This window comes from Falco peregrinus, chromosome 5, assembly GCF_023634155.1.
Source record: "Falco peregrinus isolate bFalPer1 chromosome 5, bFalPer1.pri, whole genome shotgun sequence".
Lineage (NCBI taxonomy): Eukaryota > Metazoa > Chordata > Aves > Falconiformes > Falconidae > Falco > Falco peregrinus.
Genome location: NC_073725.1, coordinates 45994443 through 46015356, shown reverse-complemented (window position 1 = coordinate 46015356; position 20914 = coordinate 45994443). Strand labels below are relative to the sequence as shown.

At 38.1% G+C, this 20914-nt stretch overlaps 1 protein-coding gene across 2 annotated transcripts in view; it reads right to left on the bottom strand.

The window, feature by feature from the left end:
- Positions 1 to 20914, bottom strand: part of GPR158 (G protein-coupled receptor 158) — a 210278-nt gene that overhangs the window by 72842 nt on the left and 116522 nt on the right. For both annotated transcript variants that reach the window (XM_005233875.3, XM_027781744.2), the window contains exon 5: positions 16046 to 16114. In XM_005233875.3, coding sequence (XP_005233932.1) covers positions 16046 to 16114 — 69 coding nt within the window. The remainder of the gene's footprint in view (positions 1 to 16045; positions 16115 to 20914) is intronic.

The following is a 20914-nucleotide window of genomic DNA, read 5'->3' as shown; positions in this document are numbered from 1 at the left end:
GCAGGCCTTTGTGAAGGAAGGCGTTTCCCGGTGGACAAAAAGCAGGCAGACTGCAAACCACAAAGCCCTCTCTCTTCAGCACGTCCAACTCCCTAAGCTAGCAAAGCAGGCGTGCTGGCTGCTGTGTCTCTGACTGCGCGCACAGCCCTCTAACGTAAAGAGTACCTCACTTGACCTGAAGGCACCAAACCCAGGCACTGCAATTTGGAGTTGCAATGTCTAACACTACAGTAAGTTGAGTCCTTCAAAGACTTGCCATGATAAAAACTGAAGCTATGCTAGGAAACACGTTCCCTGCTAATGGCTTAACTATTCAATCATCTTTGGTCTCCTCCTTTCAGAGACACTGACCAAAATAGCTCATTGATTAGCTAACCTCCTGTTGCTGCAGCTGTAAAAATAAAGCATTAGATACACCAGTCTTCCAGGGCAAGATCTCTCATTTGCATTCCTGACACATCTTGACTTGCACGGTCCACAAAATGCATTCATTAACAGATCAAGAAACAGCAGAAGGTGGCTTTCTTAAAATGTTTCACTCATTTCTAGGCACAGGGGGAGTCCTCCAAACCTTTCACCCCTTTATCAAAGAAAAGGCCCACCATCTACTGGGAGACGCATATTCTACTGCATTGTGTTGCTAGGCATTCCTCTGCATCTAACAACAATTATTTACTCCTATGAAGTTACTTCTCCATCCTCCCTACCAAGCTGCTTGGGCTGTTGGATGCACAACTGTACAATTAAACCAGCATAAAAGCAGAAGAACAATATATTTAAGAGCAACATGAACAGTTGTCATCTGAACTAAGAATAAGAAGGTGAACAGAAACCAAAATAACCAACTCCAGGGGCCAGGGAGAAACACTGCAATTATTTAAAAGAGATGTCAGGCTGGTAAGATAGATAGAGATAGCAATGATATAAGACACTGGCCAAAACGAACACTTCAAGACCCAGATTTAGATGAGAAGCTGGGAGTACTCAGAAGGCCATGACCTTCTTCTTCTTCAAGGTTCTTGAACACTTACTATATATATCACAACTATTTATGAGTTAAAACAAACCCATTCAGGCAAATTTTGACAGGATTGCTTGTGACATGTCTGAGAAAAATGCATTACTTTAGACAGTCTAAGGAAATTAACCTAGCAGATTCAGTGCATCATGCTACAAATTTCATCTACTTTATGAAAGACACACATGGAGGGGAAAAAAAAAACATTTATTTGAACTTGCTTAGGTAACTACAAAATCTGAAGAATGTCTGCCATGCTCTCTAGACCAACAGATGACTCAGTGTTTAGCAACAGGGGCTTCTCTGTCCTTGATTTCTTTTTCTCTCTTTCACTCTGAGTGGCTGCGACTTTATTTTTTTCCTGTTCTGTAACCTATTACTTAATCAGTTAAGACTAAAGTTACTTGAAGTTAGATCAAGGTTCCAAACCTCTTTTTTTCATTTGTTGAAAATAACAGAGAATGGCTTTTCCCAACTTCACTGTCTGCTCAATAATTCTGTCAACCTGCTTTTTTGTTTCATCTGGTCTGTACCTAGGCCCTTGTCATTAATATAAACAATAACACATGCTAATTATGGTATAAAATATATTTCATACCATATAATATATTTTATATAAATAAATATATTTTATATAATTTTATAAAATAAATATATTAATTTCATGTCTACAAGTTCTTGATCACCTCTGATGTCTGCAGTACACCCAGGAGAGTCAGAACAGAAATAAGTGCTTTTCACAACTATGCCATTTGATATGAAAGGCTTTTGATGTTATCAGGTTAGAGCAGTTTATAGACACTTGAGGAATGCCTAATATACCACAGGTTTCTTTTCCAAATGTAGCAAGCACTGACAGCACTTACCCTGAACAGAGCAGACACCTTGCCTGAGGAAAGAAGTGCTCCGTATTATTTGGTAACTCCCACAACCAAGAGTAGCAACTGCAGCCCAAGAAAGGCATCTCATCTTGGGGTCAAAACAGATCAAGTTTATTTTCCTGTAAACCACTAAGAGTGTGGCATGTCTTTTGGTTCCAGGGAAGTTACATAAAGATCAGCTAAAAATTAAACTTAGATTTTAAAAATATTTTTGGTGACATCTGAAATTGGCCTGACCTCATTATTACCAACACTAAATCTGTTAATCTTAAAATATTAAGCTTAAAACTTACATTTTAGGTATTTAGGGTATGTTCTGATTCAGCTACCTTCCAAAATTCCTGGGTCCTTATAAAATAGAGCATACAATACACAGCCTTATGCTAAATTAATGCTTAATATAAATGTTTCTTAGGGTTTTAAGAGACTTGCTATGACAGCATTTTGCCTTTTCTTCTCGTAGCAATGACTGGTGATTACTTGAACATAGAGTGCTTGCTACTGTGGCAGTAACTTACCTGGATTATGATTTCAAAGATGTAAATATGCCTTGATGCTTGGAAGGTAGATAAAAGTTTAATAAATATGGATATAAATAGCTGACTAAAGAACCCAGTGCACAGACTTTTACAGATAAGTTCTTTACAGATTTCATGGCAATGCCATCAGTAAAGACAGAAAAAAAGGACTAGCTGACTCCATGGGCCAGGAAGCTCTGCCTGAGTTTCAAAACGACATTTCAGTGGTTCAGCATGCTGGTGATTTTGGATTAGGAGTTTAAGAGAGTGAGCTGAGCATTGAGAACGCTTGCTCCGCACCCCAATACATGCTATATTTGAGAGGATTAGGCTAGTTAACAAATTAAGCAAGACTAGTAGATTTAACAACATACTACTGGAATATATAACATTATTTTGGACTGTGACTAAGGTGACAACTTGCACACTCGGATTGACATGGAGGAAGAGATTCAAAGATTAAATCATAGCTCCAAGCTTTAAACACAGTGGTCATTTTAACTATTTCCTGTAGAAAATGCCCTAATTTAAAAGGAAGATAAAACTCCAAACAAGAAAGAATACTTGAAGGAAAAGTGGAAAGAACTTCCTTGTACCAACAAAACTCCCTTTACTTTTCTTCCTGAATGTCATTATAGTCTGCACAAGTACCAGCATCTGTTGTACAAAATACCAAAATATACCTGTTGGAATACACATGTGAAAGGTTTAAACATTTCTTTCAGTGAAAATGATCAAAGAAGTTTTAATCATACAGGAAAAGCAGTATCAATATGTACTTAATAGAAAAAAAGTTAAACAAAGAACTATTAAGATTTCCCTTTTTCCAAAAACGTTTCTTCACCAAGTTTTACACACACCACAAAGTAGAACCAAACTTTTTTGTAAAATGCTCTCAGTCAGCAAACGCCCGCAGCGGTGATGTGCTGCTGCATGCATGTTAGCCAGCCATGGCAGCAGCACCCGCCTTCCTCTAAGAAATTCATAACACAGATTTACTCCATCATAAAGCACCGAGATTTCAGCACACCCAAGGAACAAGGTCTGCCTTTACGGTTGATCTGCCCATGTGCACCAGCCTGACTTAGGCAGAATGTGTCTGAATTAATGTGTATGTACGCTATGACTGGTTTGCATTTTCCAGTCAATTCGGCCCTTCAGATTACTTTTAAAACCAGTGACCCTCACACTGATAAAGTTTCCAGGTATTCCAGATGACTACTTAGGCTTACTTCTGCCTGCTTTTTGGATTACTGCCCTTGTCCTTACCCTTGAGTCAATCTCATACTGGACATGCAGAGCAAGGACTTTCGATCATCTGCAATATGTAAGAGGAGAAGATGACAAGTAACCTGTAGTCCTTCCTTGCCAAGGGGTTTAAAGCATTTAAAGGACTATATTCACTTCAAGACTTGTGCATCGCTCTGAGACACAAAAACCTTGCCTAATCTAGCATGCATCTGAACCCTTCCAGCACTATCACTGCATACAGATGATGCCACCTAACTCATGCCAGTGCCAAACTACGCAACGTGTAACTCCCTCCTGAGCCCTCTTCAGCTGTTAGCATGTAGGAGCCAGTCTTGCTACCAAGGCCAGACCAGGGGACTGAGTAACCTCACTCATGCCATGGAAAAGCAGTTTTAAATCCCTGATTAGTGTGAGAGCTCAAAGACCCTTATCTGTAATAGTATGCCAGCTGTGAGGCAGCTTGGTGATCTGAAGCTGGCCGGTTCTCAACCCGTGCTAGCACAGCTGCTCCCGTTTACATGCAATGCTTGAACGTGTTCACCAGGGCAGTCTGTACCTTATGAGCTCAGGTCAGTTCCCTAAAACACTCACAAATCTGCGTTACAAATTCATGGTTCTGTGACTATTCAGTAGAATAGTGAAATATTCATTTGAGTAAAACTGGGACCTCTTCTTGCTTTTGCCCTTTGGCATTGCAAGCATTCCCACTGATCCCCCCGTCATCTTAAATCCTACAGATTGAGGCTCTCTAGTGGGAGTGATGGATTTTCTTCTTACTATTCCCTGCTGCTTTATTTACCATCTAATGTCTTGTCATGCAAGTTGGGTGCAGCTCCATAGAAATTAGTAGATTAGTTCTGAAATACAGTCCACATGGGACTGGAATCAGGCTTTTTTCTGTTAGAATTTTATCGCTTAATCTTTTAAAGTCTAAATCAAATATTTTCAGATCATTCCTATAGAGTACCTATCATCTCTAAGAGTATAAAAACAGTTGCATGCTACCAGACCTTTGAGAAAATGAAAAATTCACCATCAAATGTGTCCTTGCTCACACCTTTAAATAAAATATTTTTAATCACTTTCATTGTTATTATTAGTAACAGCCATTTGTAATGTGATTCTTTACCCATTGATCAGGACCCTGCTGTGCACAGCACAGCTATGCCAAACATCCCTGTACCAAAGAGTTCATAATTTAAATATGAGATGAGAAACCACACGTCAATACAGAGGAAGCACAAGGAAAGAATAAAAGATTTATCTTCTGCAATTATGTAAGTGGTGGTTTAGGAAAGGAGAAGAAAGCTTGCAAGGAGTAGTGAGAAATAACTGAATGCAAGCAAAAGACAAGCACTGAATGTACAATCTGTGGTTTTATAGACACCTTCTATAACATGTAATTGTGACAATGAGAGAAAAGTCAGTGCTGTATCAGGGTACAAGATCTCACTTCTGTCTTGTTTTCATTTCTATACTGTTTGGTTGCTCAATTCTGGATTCATTGCCCTGTTGCTATATTAGACTTTTTGCTGTGTTTTCATTTTTGAGGCGAAGTTCTCTATTCTTTTTTCTCACTAGCATCCTTTCCTTTTTCTCTTTACATTGTTTTTACTAACTAAACAATATGCAATAAGGCTCTAGTACCTTGACTTATTTAAAAAATTAGTATCAAAGAATAATGAAAATTGCGGATGATTTAAATAATTTAATATGTTTGATAAATGATACACTGTAAGAGAACTACATAAAAATAATCTTTTCTTTCACTTGCAGCTTTTTCTGTGATGAAAGAAAGTTTCATTTCATTCTATTTTCTTCTATGTTTTTTGTCCATATATATCACCTTGGAATTGCTTAATTTATTTTTTTTAACCTTTGAAATCCCCCCAAACATTTTTGGTACGAGTTTTGATTGAATTGATATATTTCTCTCTTTGCTTTGTTTTGGTTTTTCTTTCTCAAGAAGGTGCAGAACTTACTGAACTGTGTCATGCCACTACAAAAAAAATCTACTTTGGATTCAGATTTCAAACACAGATCAGCACATGGATGCTGTATATTAGCTATGAAGGACATGATATTCCTTAACAGCTTCCTCAAAACTTGTATATATTTGCAGATCTGTGCTTAGTCCCACAAAGGCAGAGGATCTAGAAATCAGTTTGTATAAAATACTGTTGAAAATACTATTGCTTTTTCTGTGTGGTCCTAATAAACTGAGATGCATACAATAAATCAGAAGGCTTACATCTCACAGGAAAGAGCTGGGTTTTGTAAAGACTAATTGTTTGCTCTAGTGAACATCTTCAGTTCCATCCCCAGCACTACTGTTACTTCTAAGAACAGAAGAAATCTCATCTCTTTCTACTCATGTGGCATAGATTTAAACCCAGTCACTACTCCTTTGAATGTTTCATTTTCAGAAATTAATCTGGCTAGTTTCATGGTGAGTCTCTTACCTGATGGCCCCTAACTCTTCATTTTTTGAACACTGGCAAACTAAAATTTTGACCATTTCTGCCAGATGAGTTTATTATTACCAATAACAGAGTAAATAGATCATAACTTATACATTAGTACTTGTTGATGTGTTTGGATAATTTTATATTGCACTTATATTTTATGTCGTAAACTTGTCTCTGCTTTCATAAGTATTTATATTACTTTTTCCAATTCCTTTCTACAAGCAAAAAGCTAATTTCTTATTTACATCATGTTGTAAGTGGCGTTGGGGTAAAAGCATTGATTTTAATCCCGCTAATCTCTTATTCCAGAGTTTAGAAATGAGAAGTTTATAAGAGCTACACAGTAATGAAAACTTTCCACTATCACTATTATAATTATATAAGATTTTTCCAGGGCAAAGATTTCACTAGTTATAGTATCATTTTGCCTGTAAACTGAAAACTGCTTAACAACATCTAGCAGTTGGTATTAAACACCATAAAGTATCATTGCCTACATCTTCTTGATTCTCAGCATGTAGAAAGACTGAATAAACGCTCACCTCCAGTGGATGAAATCTCTTTTCTTAAGGATGTCTTCCAAAACCATCAACTTTTCCCTTTCTCCATTGTAATGCATTGAATTTCTCATGTTTCTGAATCATTTACCATTACTCATCCTCCATGGTGTGACACTTAAACTCAAGTAGACAGTTAGGAAATACCTGATGCATTCATATATAAAGGAAAACGAACTGAGAAGAAAAACCAATTGAGAAAAAAAAGCATAGATCAGGTCCTGTATTATTCACACTTAACAGGCTTTGAAACGGAGATTCTGCCTCTCCCTTTTCCACTGTGTTAATGCAGAGTACTCTATCAAGTAACATGGAAGTTGATAGGTAAGATAGCATGTTTTATCACTCAGCTGTACATATTATACCAGTCTGTGTCTCGTGGTTAATATCTCAACCTCATATTCCAAGGCACAGTGAGTTAGCATATTGCTTGTTTCACTCTGGTTTACAGTTGCACTCAATTTCTTACCAGAAACAGTGGGGTAGCACCTGATTATCAAAGTTAAGTCTTTCTTAGGCATGAAATGCTTCTGCTTTCATTTTACTTCAGATTCTTGTTGATGCAGATCACAACCCCGAACTAAGGAAGCAGACAACAGCTGAGTCCAGCAAGTTCAGCAAGATTTAACAACAAGCTACAGGCCTTTCACTTGACTACAGTTGTTGCTCCCTGAGTCTCAGGTATGACTGCGTGCATAAACAATGAGAAATAACATTTGGTGGAAAAATATGAACATGCCCCTAGCTTTCACTAAAAGACACTTGGGTAAGTGAAGAAGAATGACTGAAATTTATCTCCCGCCAACATGCAGTCTCTCAGGTGCTACACTAACTAGTGAAGGTAAATCACTGACGTCAGGACTATGCCCTACTGAGAATATGTCAGATGTTGACTACAACTTTTAGGATTTTCCTTTCTGGCATAGTTCAATCCTGGCTCATCTACACTATCAAAACCTCTTCTCTCTTTAGTTTCACAGTTTAATAAAAATGTGGTATATTGTTTTTAACTTTCCTGTTAAAGTTCTATCACATTTATATTTTTAGTATGACGGCACCTTTTTTCACATGTTGATTTTTTCAGTAATTTCAGTTACTACAGTAAAACCTGAACATACTCTAAAACATAGTGCATATCGATTCAGTTCATGTGCCCTGTGGTCAATCTGATCATCAAAAAATGTTTGGCTGAGAACAATACTCCTATCCTTTCTAGCTTATATGCCACTGGGATCCAACAAGAGTTATATAAAACGAAGTACATAATTTTTAAATAAGACGTTTTTCATGTTTTGTTACTCAAATTCAGCAGAAACAGTGAAGTCAGATGAAGACTCACTAATTAGATTTATTTTTTTCTATCAGGTGTTCTCAGAATTCCTTGCCTTGCCTATAGCACTGCTGTGGTCTCCCACTCAAGTGCTAGCCAAGCTCCTAATGGTTTAGCTTTAGAGAGCCGAGCAAAATGCACGAATTATTACAGCATGGGTCCAGGCATTAGGAAGGAGCATCCCATGAATGTTTCCAGCACTATTTTCCTCCACATGAATGTACTGACATGGCACCCTTTGATAATTTTTGTGTGTCAATGCCTTCTGTGGTCTGAAAAGAGCTCTCCACAATCTTTACATGTCAAATGTAGCAGATTTATAAATGACAGGCTGTAGGTAGGTCAGTGAAGGTACAAGTACTGTACTTGTACTGTACAAGCAGAACTTGTGCACATGTTATCGCTCATACTGTATCAAAAAATCTTAAAAGCCCTGGCTAAATACTGCGCAATGTTTTTCAGGACTGTGGTCTGGTTTTAAAATACAAGTTTGAAAAGAAGACGTTAATGTAGGGTCTTTATCTACAAATTCTTATACATGCAAGTAAGTGTATTCATGCAAGTTACTTCAGTGGAATTATGAGTAAAGACCACAAGATCTTGCTCTGCTCCCCTCACCGCAGGATTAATTTCACTGAATGAAGGGCTGACAAGACTGGACCACAAAAGTTCCTGCAAGCCAGCAGTGCAAGACAGTAATCTAAAATAAAAAGGTCAGTGAAAACCCAATGTGACAGTTGATTCAGGTCACTGACTGCTGTCCTCTTCTCTCCAGCTCTCAAGCCCTGCATACACACATATACTTGCCTATTCAGTGAACCTAGATTCTGACAAATGGGTCCTTCAAATTCAGTTCTCAAAAAAGCTTTCAGAGTAGCAAAAATAACACTGTCCTCCTACAATCCTGTCCTGTACCTTTGGATCCATGGAAGGAGAAGAACAGGTTTTGTCTTGCTATTGCAAGTAGCGTCACAAGTATGAGCGTAGGAGTCTAAGACACGAAAGAATAGTAACATCAGTACAAGTACAGTACTTGTACCTTCACTGACCTACCTACAGCCTGTCATTTATAAATCCCACTACATGTTGCAACAACGTCACATATTTCATGACATTATCCAAAAACTACAGCCACGTGACTGTATTATGTGCCTGCACACTGCCTGGTTGGGTAGTCTTTATCCTTGCAGATTTTTAAGACCTACCTGGATAAAGCCCTTAGTAACCTTATCTTATAGCTACTCCTATAGCTGACCCTCCTTTGCACAGGAGGTTGTACTAGAGGCCTCCTGAGGTCCCTTCCAGCTTGAGGTATCCTGTGAACACAGCACATAGATGTACACAAACACACAGAACACTCCCCTCACCAAATTCTACCTGTATAATATCTCTACCGAGTTTTCAATATCCCAAACATTTGTCAAATACGCAGAAATACCAATATCTAATGAAGGTCAGTGTTCCAGCACTCTCCAAACCAGCTGGCTGCGACAGTTCAGGACACATAGCTGTGGCTAATCACAGTTCTAGATGTGGATATCATATATACAACAGCTTCTAGTTATCTCCTTTGTAGTAGTTACTACATTTTTTAGGATAGCTATGTAGATTAGTGACAACAGAATCATGAAAAACTATTGCACTGTGTATGTTGTTTTTCTGCTATTTCAAATACACTTATTCAAAAAGCAGAAATTCTTCAGTGCCTGCTTCCTGTTAATAAAAAGTCATCAACATTTTTCTTAGTGTGGTTCAGGGCAAGGATACAAGTGCTCCTGGTGCCCATGAGGTTTCTGTATTTTGAAGCACAAGCTTGTAATGCAGAGGCTACACCAGCTTAGTTCTGGCTTTTGCATTCAAAGCAAACTGGCTCTCAAGAAAAGCTATTGGTTTACTGGTTGCAGGTTAACATTGAAAAGTACGTTCACCTGGGAAGGACACTGACTGAGAGAGACAATCTTCTGCCCAGTTCCCTCACTCCTCTGCCCAAGCAAGACAGTGTAGATATAAAATGCTGGCAATATGGTATTTAAAGTCTGCCTTTTCCATTGGCTGGACATCTAACCCACTATGATCCAAATAAAATGGGAAGACCCTTTTTTAGAGCACTAGGGAAATCTGTAGTGATTATCTCTGAGCAGATACTTACGCTGTGTCCCTGGACTTCAGTGACATAAACACTATACTGAACACAGGCGTGTTCTTTAGCTACTGTGAAACAAGAACAATCAAATGATGGCTGTTCATCATAAAAGCTTTAAAAACTATTTTATCAGTAAAGAAGATGTAGTTATATGCTGAAAAAGAATCAAGCTAAAACATCTGCAGTATCAAGAATAGGCCTGCAGCTCTAAACATGTTGGAAAAAACAAAACCTTTCAATTGGCCTCAGTGAGCATCACCATGTAAGGAATGAACAGTGACTAAGCTCTTCTAATGAATCCCTTGTAGGCATACTTGAGGCATAGATGCATAAAACTATTATGCACTATTCCATTTTCACATCTGTTAATGCCAAAACCAAAGCTTTCCACTGATCCTGCTCTGCTCAGGGCTGTGACCAATGGAACTATCACAGCCTTATCCTCCCAACATGCAGGGCTCACACCTTCTATGCTAATATACATACAGATCATTTGAGGGGAAAAGTCCACAATCACATCTAAGCTACACTACTCCCCAGTTTGTATTCCTTCTCATAAAACAAAAAGGTAGGTCATTCTAGCTTGAGTGTGAAAGTGGGAATAACACAGTTCCAGAAACAGATCCTAACACCAACTACATGCAACAAGACGTCTGAGTGCAAAGTTTATTCCAGGCTTCACTACTGAACTGCTTCATGAGCATTAGGAAGTCAGTGCACTGCTACCCAGCAGCTCCATTTCTCTAAACTGATAGCAATAATGCCTCGCTATAATTAGCGGTTTGGAAGAACAGGGGGTAGCAATAAAGACAAAGAATTTGGATTTCTTTAGCCAAAAGAATAGAAGACTGAAGGGAAAAATCCTAACGGTCTTCAAAGAGATACTCCACAGCCTCCTAAGCTATGCCATCTCAGGGTCTAACTGACCTCACTGTTATAAAGGTTCCCACAGACTGTCTAACATTACTTTCACTTGCTGGAATTTAAACCCAGTACTTCTTATCTGCTATATCAAGAACACGGAGAAGAAATTATTCCCTTCCTCTTTGCATCATGATACTCACTAACTCTTATCACTGGCTGTAGAAATTGTATCATAATATTGCATGGATTTTGGAGTGCATTTTGGAGTTTCAGTTAAAGTAGACTGGAAGTATGGAAAATGTTTGATATATCAGATAACCCGCAGTTGCCTAGGGTGGAATTCATCACCATTTGAGGCAAAGACCCCAGACTTCCTTTATAGTCAATGAAGCCTTGGCCATGATACACTTCATCGTCAAGTTCTAAGTATAAAACAAGTCATAAAAGGTCCAATTTCTCTTCACTAACTCTTTGTTAAGCATAGGATGACTGTTTCAGCTATGGATATGTATATAAGAAACACAGACTCATAGAATAATTTAATTTGCAATGGAGCTCCAGAGGTCATCTGGTTCAGCCCCCTGCTCAAAGCAGGTCTAATCAGGTCAGGTCACTCAGAGCTATGTCCAGTCAAGTCCCGATACCTTCAAGGATGGACATTCCACAAGCTGGGCAACCCATTCCAGTATTTGACCACCTATTTTCCAACTTGCACCCATTACAGATGCCTAAAAGCAGCTGAGATCTGACCTCTAATGCAATTAACAGGCTACTCTTTTGCAATATTGTGCTTGTGCTTACTTTATTTGAAGTTCTTTGCAACATGCAACAAGTTTTCAGACCTGTGTTATACAAGATGTATTCCAAGGATTAACATGACAAGGAGTTAGGAAAGGTCTAAAAGCTCCATCATTATTAGTTAGTATTTCTGGAAAAGGAAAGTAATGAGAATCTTCCTCTCAGGTGCCAAGTATAGAAATTAAGAGACTGCTCCATAAGACAGTCAGGTTTTGGCTCTCTATTCAAAATCTAAGAACAAAGAAATACAAGAAAAATCAATTAGAGAGCCCAGGGTTCATTTGGAGGAGGTCCATCAACAATTGGAAAGACTAAGTAAAGGGAAATCAGAGATGTTACTGTGAGAACTAAAGAAAATATCAAGAAAAGAACCTCAGAAATGAGAGCTCCCCTGCAACTACTGGCTAAAACCTATGCATCTCTAATTAGACAAAGCTCATCTGCCTACTTATAATTCAGAGAAGACCAGTGTGTTGTTATCAGTATAGCAAAACTTGAATTTGAATAATAAATTTTGGTGGAGACCATCATTTGTGCTTCCCATTTGGTTAGAAGGGCATTGTAACAGCTGTTTTTCTCACCAAAAGCAGCTGGCTGGTGATATTATTTTTCAATTAATGATGGTACGCTATGAATAGATTACAGCATGTAGACATGAAAACAATGACAATTAGTGAAAGAGATTAAGCAACATAACAAAGTAGGTTTTGGTTTCCATTTAATTGGCGGGTAGGGAAAGTCAGAGATGCAATAAAGCCCTTCTGGACACAGCAAAATTTTTATGCTGAAGGCTCTCAAAACAATCCAAGACAGACTGGGTGAATGGATCTAGAAAAAGTGAGAATTAAGAAAGTGTAAAGGAGTGGAGAATAACGATGCAGAAGACTCTAAAGCAGTGTTGAGAAAATCTATGGGGATTTTGATTTTTAAATAAGAATGTAATTTTGCACAGAATACTTAAATGAACAGAGATTTGAGCTATTTAGAACTGAAATGCTCTCATTTTATCTCTTTATATTGTACATGCACTAAGCCAAGCTGTGTAATTCTGCATTTAGTTGAGTGTGAAAGGAAAGCTTTTTGGCGTTACCTCCCAAATAACAATAGAAGAAGAGATGATACAAAAAGGAAAACAGCCTTACGTTAAAGGAGAACACCTTACTGCGGTGATGCTTGTCTGGCCAAAACTGCTGAACTTTTAACTTGCATTTCATGTTAGCTGTGGAGAACATAGTCCAATTCGGGTGTGTAAGAGGTGAGAGCTGTATTAATTAGTCTTAAAGCTCTAATGTACTCTTCTATCATAAAGTAAGGGCCAAATCAAATAGTTGAAACAACTCTGCCTCTGGACACGTGTTACAAAGTATTTAACCACACCCTTGAGTTTCTTTTCAGAAACAAGTAAAAAGATCAAATAAATGGAAGAAGTAAATAAACAATGGATATGACCCAGGAAAAAGAAGATCTGCTTTGCAGGTATGTGAGTTATAACCAATGTGATAATTGATAATCTATGATCTACACCTTACTATGAAGGAATATGTATGTGAATGTCAGCTGGTGCAAACGAGACTCTTTCTTTTTAGAGCTCAGGCTTTCTCACACCACCCTGCTCTGCTTTGTGGTCCTTTTCCAGACAATAAGCATGTGAGCATACTTGGGATACTATCCATGTACAGCAAAATGTCAGGAGTTCGTGTTCCAAGGGCTCACACCCCATAATTCACACCTTGCAGAAACACAGGCTTTTCTTTCTCAAAGATTATACACTGGCTTTGAGCTACCTGGTCTAGTGGAAGGTGTCCCTGCCCATGGCAGGAGGGGTGGAACTAGGTGATGTTTAAGGTCCCTTCTAACCCAACCCATTCTGTGATTCTATGATGTAACTCACCTCTATGACTATACTTTAAAGCCTTCACAGATTTATTGTTCCACTGTCTTGCCCTGGATCAGAAGTTGATGAAATCTACCTTGCAGTGAATTGAGGGGCAGGGAGGTTGAAATTCTGACACTTCTGTATCAGTCCCAATCTTCTTTTTTTTTTTTTTTTCCCCCACAAAAAACATATTCTTGTGGTTGGTGAAATCAGGATTATCTGTCTGAATATTAATATGACCTCCCACTACCACACTCTCTACATCCCTCCCCTAAGACCTTGAAAACAGAAATGGTTACATTTCTCTCTTTTCTGTTTCAGCCTGTAGGAGTAGCAGCCTGATTAGTAATTACCTGTGCAAGAAAGAAAGCAAGCCCCAGCAGAGTGTGGAGCATAAAACTGCTATAAGAGAGAAGTCAGGTTATACACTTTGCATATTAGTTTCTAACAGAATGTGTTCTCAGTGGACTGTTTTATATAGTACGAGAATGAGATGTGCAGAGAAGGACAAGCTCTAGTCAACTATCTACATCCCAGCTGGAAGACAGACTAATCAGGAATTCTCAGCAAAAAAATTTCCTCAGAATACACCAAACTGTCATTTTGTTTTTGGTGTACATTTAACACTACTGTCAGTGAAAAAAAAAAAAAAGGGAGGGTGGGGGGTGGAAATGTTTAAACATCAGTGAAAAGCTGAGGGGATGCTTTGGTTATCAAATCTCTCCCTCCCAGCTCTATTTCTTTTCCTCTCCCTCTGCATGTGAAGGCAGTGGATGGCAATCTCTTGCACTTAACAGTATGGCTCTCCTTCAAGTCAACTGCTGAGAGAGAAGTGATTTTTCACTGACAGTATCCCCAAGGCTGAGCACCTGAAGCCTGAAGATAGATAGCCACCAAAGGACGTTCATCCTTTGAAATACAATTAGAGGATCAAGACAAGAACTGGGAAAGAAACTGAAGATGAGTGATGGGTGAGCAGACTGCAGGCACAGCGAGAGCTATGAGGCTTTTGGCATACTTTGGAGTTGAGGTTGTACAAACACTGACTGGTTCTTACAGAGCCTCTGCCTGGGGAAGCCACTACATGGATCCAGGGTTCTCTGGGAAAGCCAAGAGGAGATAGCCATGGAAAGGAAAGCCCTTGTGTTATATGCTTTATGCATTTCTGTGAATGCTTCCCAGCATTTCTACACCACCTGAGGAAGCAGTGCATGGGCTTTCAGTTCTGCTCACTGGAAAACTGTATGAAAGAAGCTCTGAAAACCCTGGGGAGAGGTACTGCAAGTTGCAAAAAGTATTCGTACAATATGGAAAAAAATCAAAACTACTTTCTTCCTGATGTCTGCAAAGTGAAAGATGAAAAAACACATAAAACCATCTTAGAAATGGACACACTTTTTCTTTAGAACACGAAAGGCCCACATGATTCAAAAATCAACGTATAGAACTTCCATCAGTATTTGTGTTTGCTATAGTATTCACACCTCAGCCTTCTACCCTTTATTTGCTACTTGTTTAGCAACTGCTAAGGAGTTTTGTTTTCCAGCTTGTCTCTCAGTAACTACATGATGGTCTGTAAAAGCACAGAAGATTCTGACTATTGAGGAAAGGAGACATAAACATATTTTAAAATAATCCACAACTCCATCATTGATTGCCTCCTGATCTGCATGCTTTCTATCAATTTCATTGAATTTACACTTTGCTGTCTTGCTTTGTCTAGTCATTACCTTGGGTTTATGTGGCAATTAACAAACTCAGGTTTTCTGGGATTTTTTTAAAAGAGAAAGGATCTATATTTTTGTGAGTTTTGTGACAGAATCCTTATGTAACAGTGAAATCACATTTTTTTCCCCACTTAGAGCATAGGGATCATACCATCCTGTTTTCCTAAATACATGGCATTGCAGATACCATGTAGCTTCAGAAACATCAAAATATATGCTAGTAATACACTGAAATTGTTACTCTCCCTTGTACTACACTCCACAGAAATACTTGGTATAATCAATGTTTTACACACCTTGCATATTTTTCCCATATCATAGCTTAGAGAGGTATCATTCAAAGCAAAAACTCAGCTTAATCCAGAACACCTAAGAGTTCCAAGTAAAAGACACTGGAAAGTTCCTTACACTGAAAATGAAGAATTATTACAAATATAGTAAAACATTCAAGTGTTCTTAAGAATCTTTTCAAAACACAGCATATTTTATAGTCAGATTAAACTAATAATTACATGAACAGTTTTGAAATTTATATTTACATCAAAGTAATTCATACAATTTTTTAAAATGTCTGCAAGAATAAAATTTTTCAAAAAATGTATAGTTTGACTTACTGGGAAGTACAGAAGAAGTGATCCAAAAAGGATGGTTTCCAACAGCACCAGCCCTGAGGCCCTGATACTCTAGAAGACAAAAAACAATACAAAATTTAGAAAATTCTCTCTGTGTGCCATTTAGAAGCTGGGTTCTTTGCAGAAGGCACCTTCACTTTTGTCAGCATAATGCTTCTACAGCAATGCTTATTAAAGCACGGTATTAAGCTGTCTGTCATATTGGCATGCTCCACATTCTTTAATTCACAGGCCCATTACAATGGTTGTGTTTTACAAAATCCAATTTAAAAAATCACTCTTTCCTATGTGAAATACTATTCAACACAGATTACCTGGATATGTTTTGAAACTGATGAAATTGCTCTCAAGTGTGAAGAAAGATGGGTCATGGGAATTACAGATATGAATTCAACTGTAGAATGTGTTCTGTACTATATAAATTTCAAGAAGTTCTTCGAACATTGTGGCTTATTCAATATTAATGACTTGGCTTCTATAATATGTATGAATAATCTACAATTCTACTGAATACAGAGTGTGCTCTTAGATTGAAAGCACCTTTATTTTTCCTGAAATTTTGTACAAAGATATTCAGATTCAAAATATATACAAAGATTCAGATATTAACTTGTCAGAATTGTAAAACATCATGCCATTTGCTCATTGATTCTAATGCATGCTCTCCATCACAGTTTTCTTACATTTTAAAATAAAAAAAATCACAGAATCATAAAATCATTTAGGTTGGAAAAGACCATTAAGATCATCAAGTCCAACATTAACTCAGGACTGTCAAGTCCATGACTAAACCACGTCCTGAAGCACCACATCTATGCGTTTTTTAAACATTTCCCAGGATGGCGATTCCACCATATCCCTGGGCAGCCTGTTCCAAGGTTTGAACACCCCTTCTGTGAAGACATTTTTCCTAATATCTAATCTAAACCTCCCCTGGTGCAACTTGAGGCCATTTCCTCTTGTTCTATTGCTTGTTATCTGGGAGAAGAGACTGACACCCACCTGCCGACAGCCTGCTGTCAGGGAGTTGTAGAGAGTGAGAAGGTCCGTCTGTCCCCCATGTGTGTTCCGTGTCATCCATCATACCCCCACACACACTCCCCGAGCTTTTTTCCTAATACAATGTGTATTCCAATAAGTTCCACAATTTATGTATAGTGCATCTGTGCCTTATCTTAAAGACAAAATGTCATCACTGCTTCCCATTTAACCATCTTCTTCCCCTGAGACCCTGTTCCATACGCTGTTCTGGAAGAACACGGTGCTTTCCTAATCCAAGCAATGCTGGCAGACTGGACAGCCAAAGAGGCTTTTCCAAAAATCTTTTGAAAAATCCCCTTCTTTCACATCACAAAATCTTGTGGGCTGGAATTAATGGTTTATGGTAATCCCTCTAATAGTTCTAGATGGGAGAAACTTATCTTTCAGAAGTAAGACAATTAAAAAAAAAACCCAAAACTGAATGGATGTACAGACAAATTTTTGGTGCCCTGGGGTCCAGTTTCAGCTTGCAAAAGACTGGGAATTTGCTAGATAAAAATGCAGCTTTTCAGTGAATCTATAATCTTACTCTGATTTCCGATTTCATCATTAATTTTTTCAACTGGTCATTTTTACAACATCTAATGTACTGAACATAGGTTGAAAGACATGGAGAAAATTCTCAGAAAACCTTTTTGAAATGAGACAACTATGGAGCTACCTAATTTCTAGCAATGGTGACATTTTGCAGCAAGGCTGTCTAAAGCATGTATATCAGCAGAGATGTCATCAACATCCTACATAATTGTGCACCTCAAAAATTATCAGAAGTTACTTCCAATGGGTATTCACATCAAAGCTTCTGTTTTAAATAAAGAAAAAACAAAATAGCTCCAGGGGCATCTTGGTGCTACTGATGCTATTTTAATCGCAATTAAAGCCTGGAGTGAGGATTATGAATGGTTTTCCACTGGTCTTAAGATGATAGAGGTGACTATTTGGTTCAACCACTGCAAGATTTTTGCAGGAAAATCTTAGGAGCACACCTTTTTTCCCTATTCTTGGCCAGAATTTTTCATGTATTTGAGAACCATTATTATGCCTCCTCTCTTCTAGATTTTTCCAATTCTTTCACTTTTCCTTGTGGATCTTAACCTTACACTATTGTACTAAGAGTTTCACATTAAGGACTGCAAAACTGTTCTGCCACCTCTCTCTAAAATTGCACCCTGAAACTGAGACATATATATTTCTAGTAAAATTTTCATGCTTCCATGAAACGTTTCTTAAAAAAGCAAAGCAAAACAAAACAAAACACTGACAAACATCTAAAATAACGTAACCACCTTTCTGAATAGAATGCAATGTCTGCCTTAGCGATTGCTAAAACTTTAATATTGACTCACAAGTGCAGCTTATATTTATACTGGGTTCCTGCAATGGAAGACATTTGTTTCAAGAACTGAAGTTAAAGTGTTTTGGTTTGGGTTTTTTTCTCCATTATGATGTTGGGTAAAGCATAAACACAATCTCAGATGCAAAAAGCTGGGAAACTAGTAACTGAAATGCCAATGTCAGTTTTTTTAGGCTCCAGCGATCACACTGTTCAATGATGTATCAAATTCAGCTGAGTCAGTACTTTATAGAATTTATTTCTGTCACTTGGACATATGGGCAGCCTTACCCACTAGTCTGCTAATGTAAAGACAGTCCACCACTTCTGTACTGCATTCCCCCACGTTAACAGCCCTGCCTCACTTCATCTAGAAGGATGCTCCAGAGAGACACTCACAAAGCATATATATCAACAGGGAAAAAAATTGCTCAAAGCACATTGATTCTGCATTTGTGAGACACTCATTTGTTATAAGCATCCCTAAGCAATAAACAAAGATGCACAGGGATGATATTATCTTTTATGGCTGCTGTAATAAAATTATTTATGTACCCATATTTCTGTATTCAGATGCATTCAACTTTTTCAAACAGCATTACAAAAACCAATACATATAGATAACTTTTCAAAACTGTTTTCTGCAGACACTTCTGTTCTGATCTAACACCAAAAAGCTGGAAGCAAATGTTTAGATGCCAGTTATGAAGTCATTAAATGGAATACTTCCAGATTATTTTAATTAAGAAGTGACTAGACTGCCAATTACTTTATAGCTTATACATTTGAAGCTATGGATCATGCACACTGCTTTGACACATACAATAGAAAGTGCAAATATTTTCATAAACCATATATAGCAGTGTGAGTTATTTCACACTTCTAGTGAACCCACAAATTAAGCCTGAGACGTAAGTTCTGTATGTAGCAAATGGGAGAAAAAAAAAAAAAAGCTCAGAAAGCTTAGAAAAGGTTAAAGTCTGCCTCCGATAACATAGGTTTCACGCTTTGTGATGTCCAGCATTGTATCACAAATTTTAAAAAATACATTATAGAACCATGTCCACAAGATTCCTTTTGTGGCCCTGATTCTGCCATAGCTGGGAGCTCCACATGTTTTGAATCAGTTTTTCTTCACACCACCTTTGAAAGAGAACAGCACTTTACTCATTGGAAATTACTGCAGAGGGCTCTGTCCAACACCGTACAAGACAATGGCAGAAGTCAGTGAACTCATGTCTCTCTGAGCAATACTCAAGCCACTGAAGAAGGTGGGGTTTTTTTCTTATTTTGTACAATGCATCTGTGCATGACAAATGGCCAAGCCACTAGTTGAAATGGGCATCATATAGGGAAGATATAGGGAAACGGCCTAAAGAAGCTGGTCTTCAAACAGCTCTTCAGGTGAACATCGTTTTCTAAACAATTATTGCACATGCTGATAAGTCTTTTCTTATCAAGCTTTTTTTCTGGGCGGCACGATCATAAGATAACCTGCAGGGGCAAAGAACTTCAGTGTTTCCAGCTCCTCTTCCAAACATGATTTTCTTCTCACCTGTGTTCCAGTAAGAACCATTCTCTGGATTTTCTATGCATTTCTGTTTCCTGCCCTGAAAGAAGTGTGGCTTACAGAGCAACAGTGGAATTCAAAGTGAGCTTGAATCCAGGTTTTGACTGGGATTTTATCTCAGTCTTTGATACCTGGAGTATGAGAGTTTTAACCCAATGTTTACAGATACCACAGCTCTCCTTAATAGGATTCTTCAGCAAATGGAGCACACATTCTGGCAGAGATGAATGCCATCCACAGCAATGAAGAAAAGCACAAACTTCAAATAAGAAATAGTCCAACCAAAGAATTATTTTTGCATAAGTGTAGAGAAAAGAAAAAAATGGGATGGAAATGGAAATATCAGAATGCTCCCAAACTACATTTTTGAAATGCCAATGGTTAATTTTCTCTACTGCAAAGAAAAAGATCTTTTAATAACAAAAAGGTAACATGAGAGCTTTTGGGTTAGAAAAAAATACACATTGACTTAAAAAATGTATGAGACTTTTTTTCTTCCAATAACCCTCACTGTAGCCCAAGAGGTAAGGTCCAGGAAGTAGCATCTTCATCCAACACTGAAGCTTTAGTATCAGGGAATAGCTAAAGAGGAGAAAACCAAAACTAAGCAGGATGTTTTAAAATTAATTTATTAGACAAGGATACTCTATATCAGATAGACAGTATTTCCGCCAGTGTCTGAGCACCAATTTTTCCACCAAAAGTTGAATCCTCCACTGTACAGACTTTGCAGATACAGCCCCCTTAAGGCATGGCTGTGGGCAGCTTGACTTTATGGGAATCTGCAACATACACAGGAGTGAATATGCCCACATACCTCAGGAAAAAGGCCTTTGCTCTTTTAAGAAAACAAATGAAAGATGGAAACAAGTAACAACGCAAAGCCTCCACCAACTGGTGCCCACCT